The sequence below is a fragment of the Leopardus geoffroyi genome, chromosome A1 (genome assembly GCF_018350155.1).
Source record: "Leopardus geoffroyi isolate Oge1 chromosome A1, O.geoffroyi_Oge1_pat1.0, whole genome shotgun sequence".
Lineage (NCBI taxonomy): Eukaryota > Metazoa > Chordata > Mammalia > Carnivora > Felidae > Leopardus > Leopardus geoffroyi.
Window position 1 is genome coordinate 19,556,569 of NC_059326.1, and position 19,263 is coordinate 19,575,831.

Sequence of the window (19,263 nt, forward strand, 5' to 3'; positions counted from 1 at the left end):
TGAGGGTTGGTCTCTTTTCTTCCCCTCTAGGAGAAGCCATGCCTGTCACTAAGAAACCCGGAAGCACAGTGATTGCTGGGTCTATAAATGCACATGGCTCTGTGCTCATTAACGCCACCCATGTGGGCAATGACACCACTTTGGCTCAGATTGTGAAATTAGTAGAAGAGGCTCAGATGTCAAAGGTAATGAAGAAATTTAACAAAATAATACAACTTCAGCTTCCTCATTTTAGGAATGACTCCAAGAGCTTCGTAAAATCAGGCAGATTTTGCGGAGTAGAGAATGGTTAGTAAGTGTAGTTAACGAGGGGGCTCGGAACCCCAGTTCTTGCTCATGCTTGTGGTGTTTTATTTCTTTGTGGATTGTAATTTCCCCTGGTCTTGGTGTTTTGTTTTCATAGGCACCCATTCAGCAACTGGCTGACCGGTTTAGTGGATATTTTGTCCCATTTATCATCATCATTTCAACGTTGACGTTGGTGGTATGGATTATAATCGGTTTTATCGATTTTGGTGTTGTTCAGAAATACTTTCCTGTAAGTTGAATGCTTTGGGCAGTATGGTTGCTGTGTTTTAAATAACCTCTTGCCATTAATCCTATTCTCTCATGTCTTAGATTCATCGGGCTTTAGTTACCCATTACATTTATTTGCTTGTTTTGCTTACTTAAGGCAGCAAAGTCTTAGCCAGGATAGGATGATGAGTCACTCTGTTCCTGCAGGTTTTTTTGTTTGTTTGTTTGTTTTTTTTTTCAACGTTTATTCATTTTTGGGACAGAGAGAGCCAGAGCATGAATGGGGGAGGGGCAGAGAGAGAGGGAGATACAGAATCGGAAACAGGCTCCAGGCTCTGAGCCATCAGCCCAGAGCCTGATGCGGGGCACGAACCCACGGACCGCAAGATCGTGACCTGGCTGAAGTTGGACGCCTAACCGACTGCGCCACCCAGGCGCCCCTCCTGCAGGTTTTTTTAAAGATCCTCTTGGCTCTTTAGTTAGATGATTATACAGATACCAGTTGGCTCTCGGTTGTAATGCTTAAAACATTTACATTATGTGATCTTGGCCATTTCTGGGGTTATAAGGCACATATCATAGGTCACTTCACAATTTTGACGGCATGATAATATTACTTAACGGATGTTAAGAAAAATGTTTTTTGCTGTCTATGTCCATCAATATCATCCTCAACCTTGCAGCTTCCCAAGCAACGCTAAAGCTTCTTAATAATTAAATAGTTATTAAACATAACATGAGACCATGGAATATACTTTCTTGAGTTAAAAAGTGATTAAAGAATATGATCTTAGGAACTACAGTTTTATCAAACTTCCAAAAAGGATGTAAAATACAAAAAAAAGCTTTTCTGCCTGAGAAATAGGAACTGTGGTGATTCTCAGTTGGGAGTAATTTTGTTGCCCCCAGAGACATCTGGCAATGTCTGGAGACGTTTTTGGTTGTCCTGACTGGGGAGGGAATACTACTGACATCTAGTGGGTAGAGACCAGGGATGCTGCCAGATGGCCTACCACACAGAGCACAGCCCCCCACAACAAAGAATTATGTGACCCCAAATGTCAGTAGTGCTGAGACAGAAACCTTGATGTACATCAACAGTGAATGGCCCACATGGTGTAGTATTTGATAACTGCCCAGTGAGTGGAACAGTGTTTTATATTCAGCCAAGTCTAATGCGTATTTTACCTTAGGGCCATAAAGAAACATGGACCAGAGCATTTTTTTCTTAAAAAAAAAAAATACCCATAATTAAAAGCACATCTTACATTCTCAGGGTGCATGTCATATACTAAGATGTCACTTTCTGTCTCCAGTTTCCTATCTTAAAATGAAAAATGTCCATGTTAAACTCTTCCTGACATCTTAAGGAGACCTCAGTGCTTTTAAGAGTAACCTGGAACTGTATTCCTAGAATTTGCCTGGGGCGATTATGGCACGTGACTGCCCCCAAATGTCCACTTTTGCGGGAGAGCAGCTCCTTGGCACGTGGCTGTGGGAAAAGTGATTCCCAAACAAGTTGGAATATGTGACTTTCTGCTGGTCTCTGCCTTTCCATCTTACGTTGGCTTCTTTTGTTTTTATCTGCAATATCAGGGAGGATGCTGGCGCATGAGGTACTGCATGTTCCTTTAAGATACTGTCACCCTGCTGTGTGATGTCACTTGTAGGGAGACGTTCATGTCACCTTCTAGAAGTCCACCCAGTCCCGTCGGAGTGTCCAGTGTTATTTTAACGAGAATTACTGTGTTTTTTTTTAATCATATCATCTTTATCTCTAAAAACCACAATTATGTCTTAAATACTGCGTCCTTCTATCTAAATGCAACTGTTTCTAATCAAAGTGAAATGACCCTTTAATAATGCACCTTATTTTAGGATTCTGCCTTTCAAAATCAAGGAATAAAGTATAGATGAAGGCTAAAGAGATTGTGCTCTGTATCCTTGATTTAGAAAACATACTATAATTAAAGTGAATATAATGTCTCCTGATTGTACCTCAGAGACAGCCGCCATTTTGAAAAATAAACCAAGATAAATCACGATGTCAGAATGCAAAGAGTAACAACCTTGTGGGTCGCTAGGTAACTGGAAAAGAGACCCATATTTTGTTTGTTTGGAGATTACAAAGAAAACAGTAGTGAAAAAAATAGAAGAAAATAAAGGTGGCTCCAAATCCCGTCCCTAGGAGTAACAGTTTTTTGCACTTTGGTGAACATCCTTCCAGTATTGTTGAAGGACTATGTAGAGATATGGGCAGATAATTTCACACTAATTCAGTCACAACACATGCCATTTTGTGCTTGCTTTTTTTATCCAGCAGTGTTACTGATGTCTTTCCATGTCAGCAAGGATAGATACACATCATGATTTCAACAATTGCATAATATTCCATTATGTACATCATACCCACAATTATTTTTTTCATACCCACAATTTAATTCATTCCCTATGGGTTGTCTCTAGTTTTTTGCCATTATAAAAAACACGGTGATAAGTATCTTTGTATCTTTAGCCACTTGTATGATTATCATCTTAGGGTAGATTCCTTAGAGATCTATGATTTTTTAAGGTTTTCATAAGAATGATAAAAATAACATGTAATATTGTTACTATGTAATATGGAAAGTGTAATAGTTACAATTTTTAGGTGCCTTTCTTCTAGATATTGTACAATGCACATTTATATGTTTATATGTATTTATACACACACACACACACACACACACACACATATATATATTATCTCATTTAACCCTTATAACAACCAGCTGGGCATTATTGGTATTATTGCCTCTGTTTTGTATGTGAGGGAGCTGAGACCCAGATTAGTCAAATTAGTGTCAGGGCCAGGAAATGGATATACCTAGTCCGATTCTAGAGTCCACGCTCCTTCCTCCAGCAGAGTTTCATATACCTCTCATCATGCCTCTCTCAGAGGAAAGCCTGTGGGATCAGGTTGGAAAACTGGGCTGGGGAACAGTGAATGAACCATGTGATAACACAACACTGAGGCAGAGTGGAACGCACCATGTTTCCCAAACCCCCACTCGTCACACAGACTCAGGTCCCACTGCCTGCCTTGAAATGTTCTCATGTGATTAGGAGTCTGTGGGATCCCTCATTTAACCCTCAGCCTGCCTGTATCTGTTTCCTCTTTTCAGACCCCCAACAAGCACATCTCCCAGACAGAGGTGATCATCCGGTTTGCGTTCCAGACATCCATCACGGTGCTCTGCATTGCCTGCCCCTGCTCGCTGGGCTTGGCCACACCCACGGCGGTCATGGTGGGCACCGGGGTGGCCGCCCAGAATGGCATCCTCATCAAGGGAGGCAAGCCTCTGGAAATGGCCCACAAGGTTGGCCTTGCTCTCCTGCCTGTCCTTTGGGGTCTTGGCTGGAATGACTTTGTAGGTGTTGCTGTGTGATTTTTTTTTTTTTTTTGAAACTTAGTCCTCGTGAAAATGGTATCTGTTTAAATTCTGTATTAAGAGGACAACCTGGAAGAGGCTCGAGGGCACTCTGTTAATTAAATAAAACAGAAAGCCAAGACTGACTGGGAATGATAGCAACAACAGCTAAGAGTTGTAAGATTAAATACAAATTGATTTCGTCTCATTAACAACTCTTTGAGGTAGGTGCTTATTATTCCCGTTTTGCAGATGAGGAAGCTACAGCGGGAGGAGGTGAGGCAATTTGCCCAAAGGCCTACAGCTTTGGCAGAGCTGGGACTCACACCCGGGGAGCCGGGCTCAGACAGTACTGGAGCACAAACATGTGATTAGCAGAGGGATCCTCACTCCCGGGAGTAGAATAGTCAGCAACCGTGTTTATGAAGAATCTTTCTTCAGCCCAACATGCCCATCCCTAACCGTCCGTCCCTCCGTTTATTTACGTTTGTTGAGCATTTACTTTGTGTGTGTGGGTCCTGTCCTAGGCCCTGGCAATGGCCATGGGCCTCTGCTGTGAGGGAGCTCACACGTTAGTGGGAGAGGCAGGTGTGGAGTATGCAGACCACAAATCCGTGAGGGCGTGTGAGGCTGGCAGGGTGGTTTAGCAGGGACCTAACCTGCACTTGTGTGTGTCGGCCTGGGGGTGAGTGGGTGCAGAGGCAGGAAAGGAAGTACAGGGGGTCCACCTGGGACCAACCAGTAGAGCCAGAGTGAGCCAGACAGCGGAGGTTGGGAAGGATGTTCTGGCAGTGGAACAGCCTGGGGAGGCTGTACTGTCCTATCATAGGCTCCATAAGATCAGGGACTGGGAACTCTTTTCTCACCGTTGTGTCCCCAGCATCTTGCCCAGGGTCCGGCACATCGGAAGCGCTCAGCGGTTACTTGCTGAATAAGTAATGAGGAACCAGAAGGAAATGAGAGAGAGAGAGACTGACAGGAGAAGAAGCTGCTGAGGGAGCAAGGCAGGGAAGGCAGGGCCTGGGAGTTTCTGTCAACTCCAGATTGGATCCGGGACTTAACCCCAAGAACAACAAGGGGCCGTGGAGGGGTCTGAAGCCCCGCAGGATGGAACTGGGTTACTTGTTGGGAAGACCGCTGTGCCTGCAGAGTGGAGGGAGGGACGAAAGGCGGCAAGAATTGTTGGAGGCAGAGCAGTTACGTGCGTTGCTGAGGCTGGCGCTCGGCATCAGAAACAAAGAGCTGAGTGTTGTTTGCTAAGTGAGGGAGAGCCGGGCCTGTGGGGCATTCTGGGCACAGCGAGCAGCAGCTGGCCTTAGACGGGGCCTGGGGCCTGGGGGAGTGTGGAGGTCAGGGGTCGCTGGGCTGTGGCTGCGGACACAGGGACCAACCAGCAGAGCCCAGACCCGTGGGGACCACGGACCCAGTGGGACGGGTGGAGAAAGTGGCTCCGGTGGTTGGTTACATGGCCAGAGGCACCGCCTTCCCCTCCCTCCAGCTGCAGTGTGAGCGCCTTATTCTCAGGCGACCGCAGAGACACTGCAGGGCGCTGACACGGACAGATGTGCGTGGTGGCATTGCCCAGAAGATGGTGCCATGCCATCTCCTGTCACACTGGAGTGACAGTTTCTGGCTCGACCTGGCAAGGGTTAAGTCACAGCGCAGATTGTTCCAGCTGGACTGAGAGGCAGTGTCTTTGTCGCGGGAGTGCGTGAACCCGGGATTGATCGTGGAGGATTGAGTTAATGGAGTCATGAAGGGATGTTACTCACTCGAGCTTAGTTGAGTGGAGTTCTGCCTCAAGGTTGTGTGGACTCTTCAGGTCCCTTCCATCTGTATACGTGATCACCAAGGTGTGGTTGTTTTGGCAGATAAAGACTGTGATGTTTGACAAAACTGGCACCATTACCCATGGGGTCCCCAAGGTCATGAGGGTCCTCCTGCTCGTGGATGTGGCCACGCTGCCCCTCAGGAAGGTTCTTGCTGTGGTGGGGACTGCGGAGGCCAGCAGCGAGCACCCCCTGGGTGTGGCAGTCACCAAGTACTGTAAAGAGGTATGTCGACCTGGGCATTGCTCCCCCCGCCCCGCGCCCTCCCCCCGCCTCCACCTCCCCTGCTGTCACCGGCTGGGCTGGAAGCCTCCAAGCGCCTTCCTCCTCACAGGCCTTTTCTCCTTGGCCTCTGTAACCGGAGTCAGCTGCCTTCTGGGAGGCCTTGGCTTGTGGGGTCCGGAAACCCCTCAGCAGCCCCTGCGGAGCAACAGGTTGGAGATACGGCTCACAGCGCTGGGTCCCTCATCCCGTTGCCAGATTATCACAGAAGCAATTCAGCGTTAACGCTCATTTACTGAGATCGTACCGAGCTTCTGTGCTCCGGGAGCTGGTGGTCGGGTGGGAAGGACAGATGGTGGAACAGTTCGGTCCCTTACGAGCACTTAGTGCAAGAGGGATACGAAACCAAATGAGGGGTCGGGGTGAGGCAAGGAGGGAGCCCTCAACTGGGGACGGGGAAATGGAGAGGAACCAGCAGCAGTGAGCGAAACGCCCCGTGGGTTCTTGGCAGTTTAATGGGGGAGCGGTCATCCTTCGACCTCTCCAGAGGAAAGGCCTGTGTAGTTTTCCGTTTTCAGTCTAAACATAGAGGCAGCGGGATGTGCCGGAATATTGCCCTGAAAAATTTTAAACGGTCTGGGCAAATAGGATTATGTGAATGTAGAAAGGTGGTGTGGATGCCTGGGTGAAAAGTGGACAGCTCCACCCGGACAGGACTCTTCCAGAAATCTCCTTCGGCATTTTGTGTAGGGTCCTTCGGACCACCATGTCCCCTCTCTCCTGATGTTTCAGGATGAGCTGTGCTCTCTCAGCCCTCCTCTGCTGTGTAGTTAACCCAGATGAAACAGCTCCTCAGTCCTTTCTCCTGCCACTGTCCTCGTCCCCCAGGGTCTGTAAAGGGGTGGTTACCCTCTTGCTGGGCTCAGAGCGGCTCTGTTACCATTTCCCCATTCCATCGTTTTCATGAAATGATTTGCAACATAAAAATAATCTTTCCTCTTTTTGCTCTCCCACCTCCTTTAATTTGAGGCATTTGCTGTGAACTGCTCTTCTCCTTTCAGTCTGCCCTTTGTCCAGTATCATGAGGCATCAGTTTAATAATCATAGTGTCGGTGTCGGATAAGAGAAGGGATTGCAGAGTTGCTAGTCCGTCTCCTCCCCTTCCCGGTCCTGCTTACCCCTCAGTTCTGGCTGGTGCTGTGCCTTCCTGCCCCGCTCCCGGGTCTGTCCTCCCTCCTACTCACCTCCCCTCCCTCCCTGCCTCCACAGGAGCTGGGAACAGAGACCTTGGGGTACTGCACAGACTTCCAGGCGGTGCCAGGCTGTGGAATTGGCTGTAAAGTCAGCAACGTGGAGGGTATCCTGGCCCACGGCAAGCGCCAGTGGAGCACACAGGCTGGGGTCTCGAACGGCGTTGGCGGTGTCCCTGAGGAGACAGGTACCCCTGGCCCTCATCTCTCTTTCCGGCCTGCTAGGGGTGGGGTCCGGCCGGCTCAGGTGGCGGCGTGCCAAACCAGGGAGCCCGGGCCAGCACTGCTGGGTCCCCTGCTATGGATGGGGGTGGCTCATGGCTGGGGTGCTGCATGCCCGCCTCCCCCAGGAAGACCTGTGGCTTCTCTGTTGTGTTCTCTGATGCATCTGAGTCTTGATGCTACTGAAATTCATAGAGGGTTGTTTCTGCGACCCGTAATCTTGAGTCTCCTCTTTTTCATCCCAAGTGGGTCTTCTCCTAAGCTACAAAGCAGACAGATGGGAATTCTGCTTTTGCACTTCCCGTCTCCCTCCTGTGCGGTGGAGCTCTGATGGGATGTGTCGTGTTTACAGAGCTGACGGCAGAGAATGCAGAGGGGAATGGTCTGCCCAAGCCAAGAAGGGGTACTGCGTGGAGCGACAGCTGTATTCAAATAGCGGCTTTTCTGACTCTAAGCATAGCTTGCTAGCCACCGCCGTAAGAGTGTAGAAACCCTCCCAACCCCAAAACCCCGTGTCAAGTATTCTCTCTTAAGTGCATTGGTAGTTCAGTCTTGCTTGGGAATGCATATTGTTAGAAGCCACCTGCCACCTTCTAGCAGTTTAGAACCCTAGGGTGACCCTTCCATTTAGCTTCCGGCAACTGGTCTGTGTGGTGACACCTAAGTTAGTGGCACACAGAGTTAAAAGGTGACAGGAGATGGGGTGCCTGGGTAGCTCAGTAGGTTAAGTGTCCGACTTCAACTCAAGTCATGATCTTGTAGTTAGTTCAAGCCCCGCATCAGGCTCACTGCTGTCAGCACACCCGCTTCAGATCCTCTGTCCCCGTCTCCTCCTCCCCAGCATGTGTATGTGTGTGTGTATGTGTGTGTGTGTGCGCTCTCTCTCAAAAATAAATAAACATTTAAAAAGAAAAAGAGTGAGGGGCGCCTGGGTGGCTCAGTTGGTTGAGTGTCCGACTTCAGCTCAGGTCATGATCTTGCAGTTCGTGAGTTCGAGCCCTGCATCGGGCTCTGTGCTGACAGCTCGGAGCCCGGAGCCTGCTTCGGATTCTGTGTCTCCCTCTCTCTCTGCCCCTCCCTCCCTCTCTCTTTCTCTCTCTCTCTCTCTATCTCTCTCTCTCAAAATAAATAAACATTAAAGAAATTTTTTTTTAGTAAATCTTTAAAAAAAAAAAAAGGTGACAGGGGAAGACTCGCCTAGACTTTTAGGAGCAACAGCTTTAAGACATTTCCTAGATAGAGACTAGTTATTTGCTGATGCCCCTTGGGTCAGGCATCTGTACCAAGCTACAATTGCTGCTTCAAATCTCTGCAGAAGAAGAACCAGCAGATACCTCTTAAAGGCAAATAAGAACACTGCCTAATGGTTAATGGGCTCATAACATTTTCACACATACTGCATGTACCTTTTAATCCACCCCGTTTTAATCCACACGCTCACATTCCACACATTAATTACTCTTTTTTCCCTGGTCCTTCAAGGATGGTGCTACGAGAGGGGCTTACTAGGTACAGTTTTTCAGAACGGTTGAAAGGACATTCTGCTGTTCAAAGGATCCCACGGTTTTTAGTCCTTTCTCCCAGTAAAATTGGACTCTTTGGGAATAACCACAAACTCTTTTGAACAGATGCAACCCCCCAGACCTTCTCTGTGCTGATTGGGAACCGCGAATGGATGAGGCGCAACGGCTTAACCATTTCCAGCGACATCAGTGACACTATGACAGATCATGAGATGAAAGGCCAGACAGCCATCCTCGTGGCCATTGATGGTAAAACGCCCCACCCACCCCTGCCTTCTGCTCTCAGAAACGAAGTTTCTTAGGGCTATCTGGCAAAAATAGACTTTCTCGGGTTTTTTTTTTTAAATATATTTTTTAAATATATTTTCCTGTCTGTTAATTTAAATTCTATAGCCCAAAAGGCTGCCTTGCCAGTTTTTCACTTCGTTCTCGGTCTGGAGGTGTCTCTCTCGTTGTGTCCATCCTTCCCCGACACCCAGAGCGAGGCGGTGTCGGCCTCCTTGGTCTTACGTTCTACGCTGCCCTCGCTATCATTGTCTGCGTCTGTCCAAGCCCGACGTTCGGTCACCCGCCTCCCGCATCACTGCAGACACAGCCGCGGTTTGCTGTCCAGGAAGGTTAGCCGCGGGGTGCCCTCCAGTAGCGAGACCCACTGCCCCGCTCCACAGAGCTCTCCAGGATTGCATGTGTCTCAGTCCTCAGGTTATGTCCGCGGCTTCACGCCTCAGTGGATTGGAATCTTCCTTTGCTGGTGTTCTCTCTTATAGAAGTGAAACTGTATGCAGATGAGCAACATAAATTATTCTCATTTTTACTGCTTCAACCAGATATGTCCTCTGTCACTCTTTTCTCCTGCTCACACCACCATGCCCTTTCCAAAGTCCTTATAAGCCCGCAGTCCCCTCAGCTCCTCAGATCGGAATCTGCTCAGCTGAAGGGGCCGTGCCCTCGGTCACACCACTCGTCCGCATCTGTCCCCCCGCACCCCAGTCCTCGAAAGCCTTCCTGCCTCAGGATCCGAAGATTCACGCAAAACAAAACAAAACAAACAAAAAAGTTATACAGAGATGCGTTCTATAGGAAGGAAGAGAAAAAGGAAGGACTGATTTTCTGTTTGGACATTCATCACTTTTAAGTAGCATTTGTTGTACTCATTCCGATTCTCGTGTTCCAAAAACAATAGCTAACATGCATTGCGTTATTATGACCCAGACACTCTGCAAAGTGATAGATGTTCCTTGCAGAATATTTGGAAGATTCTGAGAACTATAAAGAAGAAAATGAAATTACTCCTTATCCTAGCCTTCGGAGAGCCACTGTTAGCATTTCATGTTCCTTCCAGACTTTTGTATGCATCTACAAATGTAGGTAACTTTTAAGAATGCAGAATCAAAGCCACATTATGTTTTGTACTTCGGTGCTTTGCTTTCGCATGTGATGTTGCATTATAGAAACAATCACCGGTAGTGGAGCCTCTTTTCTTTCCTCCTTTGCCCCTCGGGCCACCCAGCGCCCGCCATTGAGGACTCACCTGAGGGTGTCCCCTGCAGGCGTGCTCTGCGGGATGATTGCCATCGCGGATGCTGTCAAGCAGGAGGCAGCCCTGGCCGTGCACACGCTGAAGAGCATGGGTGTGGACGTGGTTCTGATCACTGGGGACAACCGGAAGACGGCCAGAGCCATTGCCACCCAGGTGGGGGCTGGGGGCCGGGGATCTTCCCCCTTTCAAATTGATCTTAAGCCCACTGGAGCAGTTTGAGGGGGAAACGTCAGCGACAGCCAGCGCATCCAGTGCCCCACCTTGCATCTGGTCTTTCCCTGTGCTGGGTGCGTTTCTCTCCTCATGCTCTGTTCTGGCCCGAGCTGTGCAGCATCCCACGGGAGACCACTGTGCTGCCGTTGCAGAAGGCAATTCCAACGTCCTCTGCGTCTGTATTTCCAATGGGGGAAAAAAAATCATGGCTTGAGAGTTGAAATATACAACTTTCTAGATTTGGGGTTTAAGGGAATGTTTTGTCAGCTGAGCTCTTTTTTTTTTTAACGTTTATTTTTGAGCGAGAGAGAGAGAGAGTGCACGCATGAGTGGGGAAGGGCAGAAAGAGAGGGAGACACGGAATCTGAAGCAGACTCCAGGCTCCAAGCTGTCAGCACAGAGCCTGACGTGGGGCTTGAACCCAAGGACCGTGAGATCACAACCTGAGCCGAAGTCGGACGCTCAACCGACCGAGCCACTTGGGTGCCCCAGCGCAGCTCTTCCCAAGTGTGTGCAGCCGACACGGCTGGGTCGCGGGCAGTTCTCCAGCAGCGCTCACTCCTAGGCACTGCTTCCTGTCCGCCCGGCTCCGCCCAGGCCAATGGCTCCGGTGCAAATTCCTAAAAATTACACAGCCTCCCCAAAGAGGTGTAAAGTGTATGTTTTTGAAAATGAACTGCTTCCTATAAGGGAAGCCCCAGTACCTCTCTATATGTGGCCTTCCTTGCTAACGATGGTCTTATTGAGAACCCATGCCTCTTCCTGGTTAAAAATCATTTATCAGTTCAGCAAGCACTTCCTAAGCACCACCTATGTGACAGGCTACAGAGCAGAGTGAAGAGGGCACCTGCCCTCCAGCAGCTCACTGCCCTGGGGGGAGGGTGGACCAGTGGCCAGGGTTGAACTGAGGGCTCAGTTCTCCAACAGAAAAGTGCACAGGACATGTGGGGGGTGCCAGATCACACCCCCCACCCCTGCCCTGGCAAGGGCTGGAGACCCCTTCCCAGGGGAGGAAATGCTTGAGCAGGGGTGGTCAGATGAAGAAAAGGGGGAGGGATGGAGAAAGGGTAGCTGACAGATCCAGGACAGAGCAGGCAGCCTGAGCTCCCCAGCAGTGGGCTGGAGAGCTGCCAGGAGCTGAACGGGGCAGAGTCCAGGCTGGGCCTGCTGGGCCACAAGGCAGGAGGCCAGAGACACGCAGAAACCAGTTATAGGGGGGGCCTCGGGAGGCAGACCGAGGAGTGTGGATGTCATCCTAAGGGAAGTGGGAGCCACTGGAAGTCTTTAAGCAGGAGAGTAGCATGATTGGCTGACCACTGCTTCGGGAAGACCACGGTGGGCATAGGGGGAGGGGAGTCTGGGAGGTGGGCAGGGAGACCCGCAGGGGCCTAAGCCTCCATGGAAGTGGGGGAGGGCACCAGGATGGGCACGCATGCCCTGGGATCTGCAGGGTTTGGTGACTGATGTCATCGACTGGACCGGGGGAAGATGACTCACACATTTCTGCTACTGTTCACCGTCCTTTGCCAACAGCAGGTGTCGTGTATTTGTTCCTTGACTTCTCTTTTCCTTTCCCTTTAGGTTGGCATCAACAAAGTCTTTGCAGAGGTGCTGCCTTCTCACAAGGTGGCCAAGGTCCAGGAGCTCCAGAATGAAGGGAAGAGAGTCGCCATGGTGGGAGATGGGGTCAACGACTCGCCGGCCTTGGCCCGGGCCGACGTGGGCATTGCCATCGGGACAGGCACAGATGTCGCCATTGAGGCTGCTGACGTTGTCCTCATCAGAGTGAGCTTGGCTCTGTCTTCTCCCGCCCTGTTGTCCAGGTCATGGGAGCGGCGAGGGCCGTGGGACAGAGCTCCTGACTGACCGTGTGTTCCTCCTACAGAACGACTTGCTCGACGTGGTGGCGAGCATTCACCTCTCCAAGAGGACCGTCTGGAGAGTACGACTCAATCTGGTGCTGGCATTGATTTATAATCTGATCGGGATACCCATCGCGGCAGGTAGGGTGGCTCTCACCTGTTTGCTGACCTTTGACTCCAGCTTCTTTGACAGCAGGCTTCTGTCTGCCTGCTGGGTTCCTGCCAGCCTAGTGGGTAACCCGCTTCACTGGCTGCCAGAGCGTTTTAGAAAGAGTTTGGTTTCATTATGTTCTCTGCTTCATAAGTCTCTAAAGGTAAACAAAAGCTGCAGAGCGGGTCCCTGGGGTTCCCTGCTCCCTTGGAGCTCCTCCTGAAACCCGTGATGCCATTTGGGGACCGTCCCGGGAAGGCCAGGGTGGGTGGGTGAGCCCAGTCCCTTTGACGGCACCCCTACCCAGCTCCGAGACTGCCTGTCGGCACATGGTCTGAGCCACCCCAAGGAGGAGAACTTCACAGTGGGCAGCCCGAAGCGGTGCCCCTCGCCTCTGGGCTGTGGCGTGAGTGTCGTCCTTCCCTTGGCCAGGGGTCTTCATGCCCATCGGCATCGTGCTACAGCCGTGGATGGGCTCAGCGGCCATGGCGGCCTCCTCCGTGTCTGTGGTTCTCTCGTCGCTGCAACTCAAGTGGTGAGTCCCTGGAGGCGGGAGCATGTGCCACGGCGGCACCCCCCAAGCCTTCTCCCTCCACCCAGCCACCCCTTTCCCTCTGCCTCCTGGGCTGGATGGATGTGTGCCATGTGCAGGTTCCCAGCGCACCTGAGGCAAAGACAGGACGGTGGAGCCATGTGTGTGTGTGTGTGTGTGTGTGTGTAATGGCTTCATCAGCACCATGAGTGAGTAATTCTCTACCTCACAGCCATCATCACATGCTCGGCTGTTATAGTTAGTCGGCTCAAGAGTTGTTGACGTGGAAATGTCATGTAGACATGGGATCCTCGTGCATTATTATTTTATCTTTTTTGAAAAACATATTTGTTCATGCTTTCACTTAACAAAAGTTAATGGCAGCCTACTATGTGCCAGGCATTTAGATAGCAAGTTTCTGAATCAGGTGAACTTTACCTGAATCCTAGGAGCTCAATACCCTCCCCTTTAAAATCCATGAGGTTTTGATACTGTATGTTATTGAAAGACTTTGATGAGAGGTCTTTGCCAAGTTTCCAAAAAGAAAAAAAAAAGCCTCTGTCCACAATGTCTCAAATGCTCTTGGATCCTTGCCTTGCAGCTATAAGAAGCCCGACCTGGAGAGGTATGAGGCCCAGGCCCAGGGCCGCATGAAGCCCCTGACTGCGTCCCAGGTCAGCGTGCACGTTGGCATGGATGACCGGCGACGGGACTCACCGAGGGCCACGCCCTGGGACCAGGTCAGCTACATCAGCCAGGTGTCTCTGTCCTCACTGAAGTCGGACAGGCTGTCTCGGCACAGTGCTGGGGCTGACGACAATGGGGACAAATGGTCTCTGCTCCTGAATGACAGAGATGAGGAGCAGTGCATCTGAAAGCTCCGGGCGGGGACGGTCCCGGGGCTCGATCTCCTTGCTGAATAGTCGGGCCGGCTTTCCTGGTAGACGGGGCTCGGGCCGGTCAAGTGTGGCACCAGCAGCAAGACGGACGAGGCTCCTGTCCGGCCTCGGGGACTTCCGCTCCCTGGACATTCCTGGTCATCTCTCCTAGCACGTGCCGCATCCAGACGTGGCCCCTGGGTCGGCCCACCCTGCCTAGATCCCACTAGCACAGGGACCAGGCATCCTGGCCAGACCCTGCTGTTGGCACGGGCTTATCGGGAACGTGGCTGGACTCTCGCAGAGGAGGGGACAGCCAGCCCTCCGCACAGGCCTCTGCTTTTGTGTTTGGGATGATTGCTTGTAAAAGGACCAAAAACTTGGCTGGGCCTTTCCTTAAAACTCATGAAAAGCCGTGAGTTTTGACAAGACCCACATGCATCGAGTATCTGAGACCGCAGTTTACCTCAAATGCACCCCATTGACTTCTGCCAGCACGGTCTCTTCCTTTTCTGTTCTTCACACTGGGGATGTGCCGCCCCCCCCCCCCGCCCCCCAAGCCCTGCCCGGTCTCTGAGGGCATGGCTGATGCCGTAGTGATCCCTGCTGCTGCTCCCGGGCACCTCTGCCAGACTCTGCTCCCTCACATGCTTGGCCGGAGAGCCTGCCATGCTTCTCTTCAGGTTGAGGAGAGTTTTCTTTCTCGCTAGTGTGCCGCTTGGCCACAGAGTCCTGGCCACGTGCTCAGCGGCCACGGTGGCCTCCTCCGTGTCTGTGGTTCTCTCGTCGCTGCAGCTTAAGTGGTGAGTCCTGTGGGGCGGGAGCGTGCACCACAGGCGGCACCCACTGGGCTGTCTCCCCCACAGAATGGCCTGCTGTTGTGGATTGTCGCTGCCCCAATGGAGGGAGGGTCTCAGAGCCTGAGACCTGAGAAATTCTGCTCCCTGTGGGGTCCAGGCACTTGGGACCCTGGGAGGCCTGTGGTACTTGAAATGGGTGTCCCACAGGGAGGTGTGTGCGCTCACAGGAACCTCCTTGCAGGCCTCCGGGAGCTTCAAATTACATGGTCTGCTGCGTGACCGTCACCTCGTGGCATTCATTCAGAACTCCTGCCAGGCGTGCCCCTGGTGGTGTGCAACTCCAAGCAAACAACGATACCCAAATCAGAGGAAATCAGTTATTCTCCATGAGCTCCTACTTCTGCACCCTGAGTCAGTGCCTTAGGAAAGGAGTCACCACACCTTCCCCAAGGGAAAGTCTTTCACACTTTGAGTGGCTCTTTGTGGTGGGGCAGGAATGGGGCCAGTTTTAGACTCTAAAGTCGGTGGTAGTTGACAGAACTACATGGGAGTAGACGAGGAGGATGAAATAAATTTTAAGGTAGAGCCCTGATCGCATACACAGAAAAATTTTATTTATTGAGTATCAGTTATTTTTCAGGGACAATATAAGCACTTTCTATAGGTTACCTCTAATCCTCCCAGCATACCAGCAAAGTAGATACTATTGTCCACATTTTATAGGCGGGGCAGTAGGCCCAGAGAGGCTACGTATCCTGTCCAGGATCACACAGCCGGCACACTTGCCAAAACGGGGATCCAAATCCATGTCTCTTGGCTCTGAAGTCTTTTCTTTATTGCCGCTGCCACCCGAATATCAGTTTGGTAAGAATAAATAGGAAAAGGGCACTTGGCTCTTAGAAGAACAAAGCTGCCAGGCAATACACTCATTGTTATCAACTGGGCATGAAATTTGACCGTGGGGTCAACTTCCTCACCTTCTCCTTGGATGGTTTGTTTCCATTTTCGCATATGATTCCATCCTGTTGGGTCTTGCCCTCTAAAATGCAAGTGCGGGGTTCTGTACTGCCTCTATCATTTTCAGTCTTCCTCTCCTTCCAGGCCCCTTCCCGTTCTTCCCTTCCTTTATTCCTGGCTGTGCTTGGGAGTGTTTCTTGTTTTCTTAACTAGGTTAATCATTGTCTAAAGAATCTAACTGCATTGATTTTTTTCAAAGGCTTTTAGGACCATAAACATCATGTGTATATGGCCATGAAAATATTTATATAATTGCACAGAATGTAACCTTTAGATGTTTAAGGGGTAAGGATTTTTGTGTGTGTCAGATAAGAGCAGTCCCTATTCCAAAAACTTTCCATGCTGTATTAGAATAAAGTTTATTTTTATTCATCTGAAAGTCTGCCTCTTGCTGGCTCCGCGTGTGTGAGAAGCATAATTGAGGCCAGTGTGGCTCCGTCTTCACTGAGAACTTCTGCAAGGTGCCGGCTTTGGTCTGCCTCATCAGGACACAGAAGGGCAGGGTTTTAAACCGTGGAGGCCGTGGGGGGTGGCCAGACCCTCTGATGTGCCACCCCTGGCACCATGTGGGCCCCTCTCCTGGATACAGGGCCTGCCTTGGCAGTGTGTGGAGAGAACCCTGGGGGGCAACCCCATCCAGGTATCTGTCCCACCGGGCCAGATACGGGCCTCGATCTGCCCCATTAGATGCACCTCTCTCATCGAGAGTAATTGTCAACAAAATGCTGCGTCAGACACACGTGTTTTAATCCGGAGGATGTGTTTTGGGTCCCTTGGCCCTAAGGGAGGGGGGAGGGGGAGTAGTCGAAGAGTCTGGACCAAGGGGCTCTGCTGGGAAGGCTCTGTGGGCATCTTGGGGTGGCGAGAGGGCCACAAGCAAGCTCCAGCTGAGGCCGAGGTGACAGAGTAATTTATCATCCAAACCAGGACACTTTTAAGAGTGAAAGGAGGCGCTATTAATACTTGGCCAGGCCAGCCGGCCTGCAGTGACACTAGCCAGCAAACTGGGACGCGTGGTCACCTTCCCAAAAAGGGAGATAGACCTTGTGAAGTCACTGACACAAACTGCATCACTTCAGAATGCTGCTCTCATTGTAGATTCTGTGGGCATGTTGGTGACATATCCTTTTTCCAATTTGAGATTTTCCCCTCTGTCATATCCTAAGACCAACGCTTCTCCGTAGAATCACTGAGGTGGTCATCTTTGTGGCCCAGTATGACCACATCAAGAACCAGTCACAGATGTATCGCACTTCCTGGTGCCCTGCAGTTTCTCCAGCACGTGTAGGACTTCAAGCCAGGCACCCTTGACTGTTTTTCTGGAAGCCCAGGTGTGGGGGTTTCGTTGTATGCATGTCTCCTTGTGGGAAGAGAGGATTCCATTTCTTTAAAAAATAGATCTTTCTAGGGGCGCCTGGGTGGCGCAGTCGGTTAAGCGTCCGACTTCGGCTCAGGTCATGATCTCACGGTTCGTGAGTTCAAGCCCCGTGTCAAGCTCTGTGCTGATGGCTCAGAGCCTGGAGCCTGTTTCCGATTCTGTGTCTCCCTCTCTCTCTGCCCCTCCCCCGTTCATGCTCTGTCTCTCTCTGTCCCAAAAATAAATAAAAAAACGTTGAAAAAAAAATTAAAAAGTTTTAATTTTGGAGGTGATTGGTGATTCACATGCAGTGGTTAGAAATAATACAGGGGCGCCTGGGTGGCTCAGTCGGTTAAGCGTCTGACTTCAGCCAGGTCACGATCTCGCGGTCCGTGGGTTCGAGCCCCGCATCGGGCTCCGGGCTGATGGCTCAGAGCCTGGAGCCTGTTTCCGATTCTGTGTCTCCCTCTCTCTCTGCGCCTCCCCCATTCATGCTCTGTCTCTCTCCCAAAAATAAATAAACGTTGAAAAAAAAAATTAAAAAAAAAAATAGATCTTCCTAAAATTTGAGATCTCCCTGATACGATTCCACACGCACCAGAATAAGTCACAGTGTCTATCCATTTCTGATAAGTTTTCAGCCTTTAAGATCTTCGTGAAGGCTTGTGAAGGACAGAATCTACAATGAGAGTTTATAGGGGTCACCCTATAAGCAAGTAATAATTGTAGTTTTATTGGTAAAGATGGCACCGGGAAACTGACGTGTCAAGAGGTAGATACTAAAGTTGTTCTGCTAGTTTACTAAGAGACCAAGATTGGGGTGCCTGGGTGGCTCAGTCAGTTAAGGGTCTGACTCTGGATTTTGGCTCAGGTTATGATCTCACAGTTTATGAGTTCAAGTCCCACATCAGGCTCTGCACTGACAACGTGGAGCCTGCTTGGGATTCTTTCTCTCCCCCTCTCTCTACTCCTCCCCAGCTCAAGCTCACACTCTCTCTCAAAATAAATTAAAAAAAAATTTAGAAACCAAGAATAATAAAAGTGGCCCTTAATTTTAAGAAAATCCAGCATAGACCAAAATCAGCCCACCAAATAGGTTAATTAGAAAAAGATTATCTGAATTAGAAGGTTTTTTTTTTTATGTTTTAAAAAATTCATGTCAATATTTCAGTAGGTAAATTCCCTAATGCATATAAAGTTCTCCTTGAGTTAGGAAAGTTTTATTTTGCATGCAACTTTTTCTTAACTGCATCTTTTATTTAAAGACAACAAGCAGATATACAGGAATGCATATACAGAGAAATGCTCTCAGCAAGCATTCACGCTGACTCAGTTTCCCTTTGCAGATGACCCTGTATGTGGGAGCATGGATCTAGTTTGGAATGCACTGTGGAGCTGCTGGGAACGAAACCACTCTGCTTTCTGCGTTTTCTCACTCAGCTCAGGCAGGGACACATACGCCACTGTGTGGGTTTATCCCAGAGGGAGATGTCTACTTGTCTGCTGTTCTCCTTTGTGTGAAGACAATGGCAATGGTTGAAATTACAGGATAGAGTACGAGAATGTTAAATAGTGCCACGAAATCCCAGCGTCTCCTTTATTCTATTCAAAGAGATGAATAAACACATGTGAAATCATCCAAGGGCTAAGATGAAAACAAGGATTGATGGAAATGTAACATTTTTCCTCTGAAAAGGAAATAGCTGTTACTTCTTTTTACTTCCTATGCATGTGGTAACCACTTACAGCAAGATTTAAGCATAGAGATCTGTAAACTGGGGAGGGCGGGGGGGGGTGGGGAAATAGCACCCAAAAGGAAACCCCACAAGCATGATCATGTAGAGGGCGTCCTTCGTGGGAGAACCACATGGAGACCCTGAGGGAGCAAAGCCTGTCTGTCTCCGGGGGCCCAGCGTCCTGATCTAGTGGAGGGAGAGGTGC

General features: G+C 50.0%; 1 protein-coding gene across 8 annotated transcripts in view; it reads left to right on the plus strand.

Annotated features, from left to right (window-relative positions):
* ATP7B (ATPase copper transporting beta) overlaps positions 1-18,985 on the plus strand; it is a 79,017-nt gene extending 60,032 nt beyond the window's left edge. For 5 of the 8 annotated variants that reach the window (XM_045475071.1, XM_045475080.1, XM_045475054.1 and 2 more), the window contains 11 exons: positions 31-185; positions 404-538; positions 3,681-3,875; positions 5,798-5,980; positions 7,247-7,415; positions 9,078-9,221; positions 10,523-10,665; positions 12,307-12,510; positions 12,611-12,728; positions 13,171-13,273; positions 13,872-16,344. In XM_045475071.1, coding sequence (XP_045331027.1) covers positions 31-185; positions 404-538; positions 3,681-3,875; positions 5,798-5,980; positions 7,247-7,415; positions 9,078-9,221; positions 10,523-10,665; positions 12,307-12,510; positions 12,611-12,728; positions 13,171-13,273; positions 13,872-14,145 — 1,823 coding nt within the window. In that variant the 3' untranslated portion in view covers positions 14,146-16,344. Of the gene's footprint in view, positions 1-30; positions 186-403; positions 539-3,680; positions 3,876-5,797; positions 5,981-7,246; positions 7,416-9,077; positions 9,222-10,522; positions 10,666-12,306; positions 12,511-12,610; positions 12,729-13,170; positions 13,274-13,871; positions 16,345-18,668 lie in introns of those variants that run through there. The other 3 variants (XM_045475062.1, XM_045475058.1, XM_045475068.1) reach the window with 3 other exon arrangements.
* The last annotated feature ends 278 nt before the right edge of the window (positions 18,986-19,263 follow it).